At 47.1% G+C, this 12,509-nt stretch overlaps 1 protein-coding gene across 1 annotated transcript in view; it reads left to right on the top strand.

The window, feature by feature from the left end:
• Positions 1-12,509, top strand: part of ATP10D (ATPase phospholipid transporting 10D (putative)) — a 772,711-nt gene that overhangs the window by 487,560 nt on the left and 272,642 nt on the right. Inside the window, exons 14-15 of the mRNA XM_086962685.1 lie at positions 1,297-1,423; positions 6,926-7,110. Coding sequence (XP_086818811.1) covers positions 1,297-1,423; positions 6,926-7,110 — 312 coding nt within the window. The remainder of the gene's footprint in view (positions 1-1,296; positions 1,424-6,925; positions 7,111-12,509) is intronic.

Raw genomic sequence — 12,509 nt, 5'->3', positions numbered from 1 at the left:
TTTGATGACAGGTCATTTTTGTAATTCTGTCTTCGCGTAGCAGTATCTGGTGAAAATTACATGTTGATAAGAATCAAGGCAGCCAAACTGGCAGCTCTTGAAAAATTGGCCCAAAAAACTTCTACAGGAAAACTGTGAGGAGCACAGAGAGAAATAATGATTTAGCATTATTGGCTAGAAAGCTGGACTGCCTGGAACACCCAGAAATGTGGAGCTTTGTGGCTATTAACGAACATTTCGCACAGCTGAATCACTTCAAAATCTTCTCCAAGAAATGGTTTGTTAGCGTTTTCAGGTTCGCAATGTAAATAGAGTACCCCCAAAATTCTGAGAGAAAAAATATATATTTTGGGGTTGCGAATAAAAGGTAAATGTGCAATTGTACATTTCAGCTAAACGTAGTTAAGGCGGATAGTCTGCTTTGGGACCACTCATAGATTTTCAAGTCTAATCCTGAGGAATTCTGTGAATCCCTTGTAAGCCACAAGTCTAAGCGAATCAGTAGTGCTCATTTTATGCCTACACCTACGATTCATTAGACTTCCTACTTTGATAAAAAATGTTTGTAACTCAACCTAACAGTCTTCGAGTAAAGGGTAAGTAGGGGCGCTACCTGCCTTTTTTTTGAAAACCTACTTGTATTTATTTAATTCTTATTTGAAATGCATATTCTCGATCTCTGCTTCTGTGTGGGATTATATTCTTACAGAATTCAATTTTAATGCTTCTTCCTGTTCCCTTTTCTTTTCACTTAAACATGTTTCTTTGTAAAGTTGTCTTTTGCGGTTTCATATTTGTTGATGATGAAATATTAACAAAATAGCCTTTGTTGCAAACCATGCACGCTAGCATTCTTTCATGATTACGGAGTGCTTTTATACTGTGTATGTGCCCAGCCCAGATTCAGTCCAAACAGAACACTCCTAGTTTGCTTTGACTAATGTAGGAAATAGACCACTTGCTTTGAAGTTAAAAGCATTTCGTTCTTTACAAGGTAATTTACACAGCTGTTGAACAGGAGGTAGGAGCGCCGAATGGTTTCTGGTGGTTGGATGCAAATGAGTTCTAAAAGTTTTTGCAACCGACCACCGTATGAATTGGTTTTGGATGCTGTTGGGATTCTATACAACAAACGTCTGGACTAGGTTGCAGTTGGTCTAACATTATGCCCGATAGTATTTTTAGTAACCTGAGCATGTAAAACAATTGCTGCAACTGATAAAATTGTGTTGGTTATTTTACTGAAGTTGCTAGTTAATTTTATTTTGCCATATTTCCTCTTTCCTTTTAATTTAGGCGATGACCGAGACCGAATATGCTGAATGGTTACAGTTACATTTTTTGGCAGAAACTAGCATTGATAATAGAGAAGAGCTGCTGTTGGATTCTGCAGCGAGATTGGAAACCGGACTGACATTGTTAGGTTGGTAGAAATCACACGTCTGTGACACGTTGCCATTTTCATCATTAAACTTTAGTCATAAATGGTTACTTCTATCATTTTAGGTCTCACTACAGACCGCTTCAGGTGTGTGTTTTGTGAGCCTTTATCATTTATTCAATAAATATAAAAAAGAATCATGAGATATATAAAATAGGTTTTGGGTCAGCCACTTTCAATCATTGACTGTTGTACATTTGCATGGGAAATAACCTTTACCACGTGGTCCGAACCACACAGTGCCATTACCGTGCACCCTAGCTGCGGCCTGTGCAGGTAAGAGTGGTAAGGCCGGCTGGGGAGGAAGGGGGGCGGTGGGGAGTTCGACAGATGATGACTAGGAAAAATGTAATAAATAATTAATTTTTCCTCGTCCATTGAAATTCCGCCTCACCGCTCTTACCTACACAAGCCGCGACTTGTGCACCCTTTACCACACATTGCCTTTACAAATCAAGCCTTTACTACCATGAATATGCCTTTACCAGGCATGCCTTTACATGCAAAATAAGTATATTTAAGGTAAGTGTGTGTGTGTATATATATCAATTTTTTTATACACATATATATATATATATATGTGTGTGTATATATGTATATATATATATATATATATATATATATATATATATATATATGTATATATGCAAAAAAAGAAGCAGAGAACTCTGGGTAGTTCTCAAGTTTAGGTGGAAAGCAGCTTCTGCACAGAGCACTCTCAACACCAGTGACACTCAATCTGCTCACCTTAAATGTCTGCTTTTCTATCTAAGCCTTTAAGCATAGGATTAGCACAGTGCTATCCACGCCGAGATAGAAATGGACAAAGTCTTTTGCCATTTTTACAGCATAGAACTAGCGCAGTGCTGTTCATGCCGAGCTGTAAAATGACGAAAGCCATTTACCACTTCAGGCACAGTATTACAGCTTTGAATTGGTAAAAGCAACCCTGGCACAGTGTTTTCCTCTAATTAGAGCTCTCTGGAGAGGTATATCTTTGTCCAGACACAAGGGAGCACCCAGTACAAGTCAAAACAATACCCTTTCAGGCATAGAGTGACGCATAAAGTATGCAAAAAATGAAGCAGAACACTCTGGGTAGTTCTCAAGTTTAGGTGGAAAGCAGCTCCTGTACAGAGCACTCTCAACACCAGCGACACTCTAGATCTGCTCACCTCAAAGTCTGCTTTTCTATCAAAGTCTTTAAGCATAGGATTTGCACAGTGCTATCCACACTGAAATTCCGGAGTTCTTGTCATCTGAGCTAACTGTAAATTATGCCTGACAATGCACTGCTCATGACTTCACATTTTCCATCACTCATCACTTAGTCAGTGACATCACTGATATCATCCACAGAACCACTCACTCCCCATATAACCTCTCATATTCCCACTTACACACCCACCCAACCATTCACCCATTCACAGACCCATGCAAGTACTTACACAACCACTCACTTATCCATAGAACCACTCTCACACCCACTCACAGAGCCTGATCATACAACCAGTCACTCACCCATTCAGACACTCACTCACCCATACAGCTTCTCAACAGAGCCACTCGCTCACCAATAAAACCACTCACCCACACAACCACTTACATACCGATTCACACATCCATACAACCACTCTCTCACCAATACAGCCAATCCCACACACTCATTCTTCCATGCAGCCACTCACACACCAACTCACTTAACCAAACACTCACTCACTAGTAGAACCGAATCACAAGAAAAAAGGTTAAAAATTAAGAAAAGGCCTCCAGTGCCTGTAGGAGCACTGAGCCAGTCCACTCCAACCATTTTGGGCACTGTCATGCTGGTTAACAGCATCAGAGCAGTGTCTGGATTGGTTAGGGGAGTTGGCTGCCTTTTTGCCTCAGACTGTGGGACCAGGGAGGTTGAGGAGAAGGTAAGTATGTCTTTTTAATTTTGAGATTGCTTTATTTATTTTTACATATTGTTAGGCAGTGTGAGAAACTCGCACTGTTTTCAGCTTCCACTCCAGAGCTTTTAATCGTGGCCAGTTATAGACACTGTGTATAACAGGCCACAATTGAAAGCTTTAGAGTTGTGGCTAAGGGCATTCCTTGAGTGCCTGAAAGTGGGTCGATGTATTCGGCTGATCGCCTCACCACTTTCAAAACAAGCTGCCGCCACTGTGAGCATGTTATCCCATTCCCCTCCTATCCCAGTTAGGCCTTGTTTTTCTGCACTCTTCCATTCTAGAACCCCTGGCGGGAAGACACCTATCACCCACCACCCATTGCCAGTCTTAAAGCCAGTCCCAAGCATCATATAGATCAGATGTCATGGAGTTCCTTCTTCACTACATCAAATGTCTTGAATTATGGAAAGCTTGAGTAAAGTCTGAGATTAAAAATAAGAATATGCTATTGACAACTGTCAAAGTGCTGAGCTTTTTATTGGTGTGCAAAGCAACACTGCCCCTAAAATATCAGCTAAAAGTGCACTGGGTGGGCCCCAGGCTTCAGAGGTAAGACCAAAACAAGATGCGTCCATTCAAGTAAAAATATTTGCAAGGCTTTTAAGGTGCAGTTTGTCATGCATGAGAGATTTTTCAATGAGCTCTATACCTTGTCCCTCTGCCCCTTCTTACATCCCCCACTATGGAAATATTACTGCATTGTGAATGCGCTACAGTATTTTTAGCTCTTGCTGTTAAAATACAAGCATCTTTCAATTGTTGCTATTCACTTTTCCTAACTTTTATATCTTGAGTGTGATCTAGAATTTCTTCTTTAGTCTATCCTTTTTCCCCAGTACATCCTTGATTCATGGACCAACAGCAGCATTTCCTTCAAAGCTGGATGAGACTTCATCTAGTCCAGGTTTTGTCCCTCTGCGTCAGAAGCATCAGGAGTTCTGAACGACAACTAGGAAGGTGCTTAAAGAAGATATATTTTTTATAACAGTTTTTTTGGATTTTTTGCAAAGTCCATGATTGTTCTTCTTCAAGAAGATTTACATCCCCTATGCAGTAGCACTCAAAATAGACAGCAAGGCAAATTCGGGACAGCTGGCCCATAATCAAGTGATTAAGCTCTATCAAGTGGCTTAGAATCCATTGTAAGCCGTAATACAACTGAGAAGAAGCAGCAGAGGGGCAGGCAGTGTCAATTAAAGGCATACACCCGGAAAAAGTGTATAGACTTAAGAGGGGAAGCTTAGTCCTCCATTCACCGCAGGCTGACCTAGTCAGGTTTATTCTCCCATATGGCTACTAAGTTTAGGTCTTTTGTCTTTTCCTGCACACAGTCTACATGTGCTCAAACAGCCCCCTCCCCGTCTGTTCCAGAAGGAGAGAGTGGAAGAGAGGAAGTGCCCTGGCGGGTGTCGGGCACTTGGCGGGTGTCAGGCTAAGTGCCCCTCCCTGTACTACCAGGGAAGCCTGTCTCCTGTTCTGGAGACCCAGTGCACCCGCAGCCTGTAACTCAGCTGGACCAGCCTCCTATATCCTCCCCTCACCACCACGTTAGGTCCTCACACCAATTTCTGCAATTTGGGCCAGATCCTTAGTGCGGTGCATGCTTTAGCACCATCACCCTCAGATGCTTATTTGGGTCTCTGAGCTACCACACATCCTTCCTCAACCGAACAGCAGGCTGCTGATCAGGCTCATAGCATGCCGCTGTTACACAAGCAGCAGGTAGATTCCATTGTGGGTGTGCCTTTTCACCGCTGTTTCACAGTGGACAGTTTTCACTCTCCATGGTTCACAGGATGCGTCTGATGGGGCTGCCAAAAGCAGAATAGAAGTGGCGTGAGGGGCAACACATGCCTCTGGCACAGTAATCCTTAGTATGGCAGTAGGCTTAACAGCTCACTTTTCAGTAGTTCCAGTTCTTTTTTGCAGGATTTGTCATCCCTCACTGATAGCTCTCAGCTCAAGTGAGTATCTTCCTTTGTAATCATTTACCCTCCACCCAGTTATGTTTTTCTTGTTGTAACACAGTATATCCATGAAAGACTGACAAAAGCATAAACATGTGAAAGTGTGTACCAGTGTAGCCCCAAATTGGTCCATCATAGGCTGTGCCATTGATAGGTTTTCTAGAAACCCAGAGGTCAGTCCATTACACAACTCACTGAGCAAAGCAAGATTTGTTCTAGGTAACAATACTCGTATGAGAGGTCACAGGGACAGTCCGTAAAACCCCAACCACCTTCTTCCATTAAAGCATAACCTATCCGATAAACACTAGAAAACATAGGATATGTTTGACTTTATTGAAAGGTATTTTAAAATTAAAACCCTAGTCAGTGCACACAATATGACTTGTAACCACAGTGAAAACAAATAATATGGCAGCAGCAGTGATCACGGAAAGCTTGATTAATAGATATCACTCCAACATGATTGCTATTAGTACATAGCAGGCCTACCTTATTTTGATACTTGTAAGTACTGATCCATTTCTTGAATTCTTGCAAATCAGAAAATAAAACCTATTACAAAGTGCATACCTGTTACAACAATGATGTTCTGTGTTCAAGGAAAGAGCAAGGCCTGCTATTCTTGTATTAAGAGACCAACTACACTGATAACTCTGCACACTAAGGCCCAGTGCCTCCCATTCCAGTAGCCTTCAATAGTACTCAGAGATATGACTTTGTCGTTTAGAGCTCTTGGTGAAAATAACTGACAAAGTGGCCTGATGCCCTTTCAATTATTTTCATTCTACGAGACTGTATTCTTTGAATATCGACAAAAGTAAGCCTTGTAGTTATCAACATTCTAGAAATTCGTAGAAATTAATAACAAGCTTACATAAACAATGAAGCAGTCCACATTTAGATATAGCATTGCACATATGTTCACATAAGCTTGCTTGTTACACTGCAGGACCTAATATAAACTAAAACACGTCATATGAATCGTACTTGTGCAGTATTTTTAGTAATTATTTAGCACACTTAGCTCAAGCAGGGGGAATGCCTAGGACAGAAAAGACACAATATTTGACACCATTCCAGATTTTCCTTTACTTGAATTTAGATTGTGAGGAGAAAGAAAATCTGAAATGGATTGATTTAACTTAGTTTCCTCCCCCCCCCCTTCCTCCTACAGTGTCAGACAAACTTGATGTAGACATAACAATGTCTGCTGAGTCCATTGTAAGCAGGGGACACATTTTATGAATGGTATTGTGCAAGAATATTGTGGCCTAAATATAATCTAGCAAACCTATAGTGTCTAAATTCTGTTTCCAAAAATCTCCCCATTGTTATTAATATAAAATATATACCAAATGTAGTGATATTGTTCTTAACAATGTTTATGCCATGCTATATTATATTACAACCCTATGAGCGAGTAAGCTTGACATTTATGTGGTGTCAAATGTGTTATATTGAATAATTGACACATTGTTATAAAGAAAACTAAAATAGGACAACATTTTAGCTTGATACCTCCAATGGTGGTCCCTGTTGTGTTTTCTTTTGTGGTGCAGGTGCCACTGGAATAGAAGATCGTCTTCAGGAAGGTGTGCCCCAAACAATAGAAGCACTGCAGAAAGCAGGTATAAAAATATGGATGCTGACTGGTGACAAACAAGAGACCGCAGTGAATATAGCATATGCTTGCAGGTTATTGGAACAAGATGGCAGGCTGTTTTTGCTCAACACACAGTGCAAAGTAAGTACAAAGAGAAAGGTTTGCTCAAATGCGCTTGCTATTGGAAATTGTACTGCTTTACTCTTTGTTTAGTTCAATTACTGTCACTTGTGGCCTTTTTTCAGGGCATTGCATTAAGGTTGTTTGAGATCCATTCCAGAAACTGCGTACAAGTCTTATTCAAGCAAGAGAAGGTTCTGAATAGCTTCTTACAAATAATGACCAGTTGCACTTTAATGTAATAAATCAGTTTCAACTGCCCATATCCTGTAGCTTTTAGGAGCTCAACCATTTATATTTGTCTAACTGTAAATATATGTATCTTAAAGAACCAGCCACAGCTCAAGCAACACATACTGCAAATGATAACAGAACAAATTATGGGTGTTAGGCATAATACAAGGGATATTCCCTGCTCCACATTATAAGTATGTGCTCTGTGACTTTATAGGGGAATGAAAGAGAAGGCGGAGTTCCTTTTATAAGGTTATAGAACTCTGATGTTACTTGCAATATCCTTGTAATGTACAGCGGGGTTATTTTATTCCTTCTAATATGTGGTCACACCATCACCTTCCCCACAAATTGCTTGAAATCAACCATAGTGTCTTTTTATTTCATGTCCATTGCAGCCAAGAACAATAAAAGCAGAACCTGTACTGCGAAATTATCCACATAAAAACAAACAGTAACTTTGCTTAAAGCTATCTGAATCTGTTTAACATAAATCTGAATAAAGAAAATGCTGTGGCTCAGTGTGTAGAAACACAAAGATTCTAAATTTTTTGCAATAACTTAAATCATCGTCTTTCTATGGATAACATTTTCTTTTTAGAAAACATAATATTAGAATAAGGGAAAACCCGTTGCAGTTTTCCTTGTTTCAGATGAGGTGCATGACCTCCCTTTCTTCCTGGCTTCCGGCTGTGGCAGCAGGCATTGTGACGTCAGAACTCAACCTAAATAACTCATTTCAGTTCAGGCGCTACATCATTTCTTTATTATAGGCCACCAAAAATGTCACAAGTCGCCTTTAATATAGGTTTTTTAACAGGGAGCGCAGGCTCCCATGTATAATTTTTTGACTAAAAATGCCTTAATGGGGGGCATGGCTTGGCGGGCGGGCATGACTTGGCAGGCAGGCATGCAGGACGCTGCTTAGACAAGCTCCGTCCTGCCCGTAACGATCCTCCGGCATATCCTGTTCCCCCTGATCCTGTAGCCCTCTCAGATTACGGGTGAATCTAGCGGAGCTGGTGGGGAGTGTCCCGGCGGCGCTTCTGACATCCTGGGGCTGCCAGACACAGAGCTGCTGCGGACGACTCTCGGAGGCCTGGTGGAGTGGAGCACGTCCGGGGCCTCGAGTTTGGGTGACCCCCGGGATTGGAGCTCCGCGGGTGGCGTTGCTCTCAGCGGAAGGGCCAGTCAATGTGGGAGAGCCCCGGAGTCTTTGGGAGACGGCGGGGACCTGGCGGATGCCTCGAGAGGACGGCGGGCACTGGCGGAGCGCCTGGGTCCCAAGCTGCGACGGAGCACCGGCCATAATTACGGCGAGCGGCCTAGTTGCCTTGGGAAAGCCGGGACCTAGATTTTGGGGCAGCAGGTGGGGACGGCCGGGAGGCAGGCGCCCTACTTGTTGCTAGTGAGGCGGTCGGCCTCTGAGGACGGTTCTGCGCTTGCCTATACCCTGGAGTGAGGGTGCGCTGGACACTGTTGGCCCTGGGAGACCGCATTTGGCAGCGTGGGGCCCCTGGCTCTGGAACACCCGGCGGACACCCTTGGGCCGCTCCGTGGAGGTCCGGGGGAGCAGACTACATCGGCACAATAGTGGCGGCTCTGGCCCCTGGGCAGTGGTGGTACTAGAGGACTCTGGGAGAGGTGCTGCCGGACCGGTGAGAGGCCTAGAGCTGTGAGCGAAGGGTCGCCTGTGGGGACTGTCCTATCCTATTGTCCAGTCGCGGCGACCGCAAAGGGCCAGGCGGCTTCTGGGAGTGGTGTTTGCGGCCTGGAGTGGCGGCAGTGGGGATGCTGTGTTCCACGGGCCTGGACGAGTGCCTGAGGCATCGGAGGGGCCCGTTGGACACCTGGAGAGATACGCTTCATTACAGCCCCCAGTGTGGGTGTGCGGAGGTGAGCGGCAAGGTAGCGCTGAGCGGGCGTTCAGGGCGGAGGCATCTGGATCCTGGCCTGGCCCTCGGGGTAATGGCTGGCGCATCGCCGCCTGGGGGAAGCAGGGCCTCCCTCCCTCCTATTGGTGACATTGACGACCGCCTCCTGGGTTCGGGCAGTGGTCCCCAGGGCATGTGCCCCACTTGTAGGACAAGATGACTCAGGGTGGGAGTGGAGGGAGGACCTCGAAGCAGGGCCCCATTGATAAATACACTGGCCCGAGTGGCGGCGCGGGGGCCAGTGGCGGCCAACCGAGTGCGGGCCCGGACAATGCGGCACTTATGGCTGCGATCACCCAGTCCCGGGATATGCTTGACGCGAAGATCGGCGCAGTGGGAGCGGATGTCACTCTGCTGCGTCAAGACCTGAGGAATGCCGTAACCCGCATTACGGAGGCGGAGACCTGGATATCGGGGGTGGAGGACGATGTCGCCATCCTGAAGCAGAAGGTTGCTACCATGGAAGGAATCCAGAAGAATTTGGCGCTGAGGATGCGGAAGGGCGGGCCCGACGGAACAATCTGAGGTTCGTGGGATTCCAGGAGGGCTGTGAGAAAGGCGACATGGAGGGCTTCCTGACCCAGTGGCTAGAGAGCTGGCTTCCGCCCGACTCATTGTCCAGGTGCTTCGTAATTGAATGCGCACACAGGGCCTTCGTCCAAAAACCGCCCGTTGGGGCGCGCTCCCGGCCAGTCATAGCCCGACTGCTAAACTACCACGACCGGGACACTATCCTAAAGCAGGCACGGAGGAGCCTCTCATGTGCGAGAACCAGAAGATCCTTGTATTCCCGGACTATACCAGGCTGGTCCAGCAACAGAGGCAGTCATTCACGGCGGCCAAGGCACGGCTGCGCGGCCTTGGATCTCCTATGCGTTGCTATATCCGACCAGCCTGCGAGTAGTGTTTCAGCCCCGCACCCACTTCTTCGACACCCCGTAGGAGGTGTTCCACTGGACGGATGAGACGGTGAAGGTGAGAGTGCATACGCCGCCAGGCCGAGACTCGGATTCTTCATCGGGTGGGGTGAAGGGGCAGACTCGCCGCCGCTCACGGAGCAAAAGCAACTGGAGGTCCAGGTCTCGGCGGCGCTCGACTTCTGGGGAGGCGACTGCTGAAAACACGGTGGATCCGGATGCGCAGCTGGAGTGCTCTTGAACATCTGTGCCTCGCCTTGCAGAACGTTGGTGTGTGTGATCCCTGGCTATGTCTGGTAGGAGGGGGACTGCTGGGGTTGCCAGCTTGGTGCTCCATAGTGTTATTGACCGAGACTGCCGAACATTGCTGATAGGAATGTTTTGGGGGGGGCGGGGGGGGGGGGGGAAGTGGTGATCAGGGCGGACATTGTCCCCTTAGTTTAGAGTTTGTTTATGAGGAGGGGAGTTGGGGAATGGGCGGGTTGTTGGGGATCCATTGGCGTGGACGCCCCCGAGTCCCCCGTTTGGGATCAGGGGTTGCCCGAGCCGCGACAGGTACTTCCGAGTTGGTTCCAATGTTGCTGAGGTATTGGGGAGGGAGGGGAGGGTGGGGGGGCAGTTGGGGGTAGTGGTTGGGGGTTGGGTTCGGGGGTGGGGTCGCATGGTCTCCTGGGTGTCTGGATGGTTGACTGGATGGTACTTGTTGGGCCTGCTGTCTGAAAGTTTACACTAGATGTCCCTTGATGGCTGGGTCTGACGGAAGGGCCTCGGGGTCCGGGGCATCCCTGAAAGTCCTCAGCTGGAACGTCCGAGGCGTGTTGGACAAGATCAAGCGGTACAGTTATTCTCGTTGGCGATCAAGAAGGTAGCAGGGGTAGCGATACTAGTGTCTAAATCTTTTGAGGGGCGGGTGCTGCAGAAGGAGGCAGAGATTAGGGGCAGGTTACTGATACACCGCTTTCTCGTTGCCGGACATACACTCTTAATAGGCACCATATAAGCACCCAACGAGAAATTCCTACACACAGCACTAGAATTGGCCACAGCTAACACACAACCGCACCTGCTGCTAGGAGGCGATCTTAGCATAGTATTCCATAACTCAGCAGATCGCTCGGGCCAACGTCATGGTCAAGTCGGGGCGCTTTCCGAGAAGGGCCACGCTCACCTCTCTGACCTGGGCCTTACTGACCTATGGAGGCACCTCCACCCACGCACCACAACATACACCTATTACTCAGCCGCCCGCAAGTCTTACGCACAACTTGACTATTTCTTATGCTCCTCGCAGCTAGTACTCGGCGCAAAAGATGTAGACGTCCTCCCGACCTCCCTGTCGGATCACTCGCCGGTGCTGGCCTCCTTTCTATTCCCATCCACACCGTGCCCACAACGACATTGGCGCTTAAGGGACACCCTGCTCCAGAGCCCTGCTATAATAGAGCAAATTAAATCTGCCATCACCCAGTTTCTTACTCATAATGCTAATGCAGACACCTCTAAGGCCACCCAGTGGGCCGCGCTCAAGGCAGTCCTACGCGGAGAATTCATCTCTATCGCCACAGCTAACCATAAAGACCGCGCACAGAAACGGGCGGAAATCGCCCAACGAGTGGCGAAGCTAGAGCAGATGCACCGGGGCAGCTCGGGCTTGGCGGCAGCTATGTAAGGAGAGGAAAATGCTGGCGGCCTTGGACCAGGATGTGGCGGAATATGTGGCCCTACGACATGCTTATTATTCTGGGGGGGATCGCTGCGAGAGACTCCTGGCGAGTAAATTACGAGAGCAACGCCAAAGACAAGGCGTCCGAACCATCCGGTCTAGTCAGGGGAACCTAGTCACTGACGATGCCGCCATCGCCTCAACCTTTGGGGACTTCTACGGCGACTTATACGCCGCAGACGCTCTTGATATATGGGCGGGTCAGGACTATCTCGATGGAGCGGCCCTGCCGTCCCTGAACAAAGCGCAAGCGGAGTTCCTTGATCGTCCCATTGGACTGGAGGAAGTGATCTCAGCGATTTCTCGCCTTAAACTGGGGAAAGCGCCGGGCCCGGACGGCTACTCGGCAGCTTTCTATAAAACCCTCTGTCATCCGGTAGCCCTGCTATTACGAGACCTCTTCAACACATTCGATCAGCCCGGTGCCATTACCACGGATCTGTTGGAGGCAGCGATATAGGTTATACCCAAGCCGGGCCGGGACCCCACCCGGTGTAGCTCCTACAGGCCAATCTCTCTGTTGAACATTGACCTGAACCTCTACACGAGCATCCTCGCGACTAGGCTGGCGCCATATATGCAGCAGTTAGTGGAACCCGACCAAGCAGGCTT

The sequence above is a fragment of the Lissotriton vulgaris genome, chromosome 3_1, assembly GCF_964263255.1.
Source record: "Lissotriton vulgaris chromosome 3_1, aLisVul1.2, whole genome shotgun sequence".
Classification (NCBI taxonomy): Eukaryota; Metazoa; Chordata; class Amphibia; order Caudata; family Salamandridae; genus Lissotriton; species Lissotriton vulgaris.
This window is presented reverse-complemented; position numbering and strand designations above follow the sequence as displayed.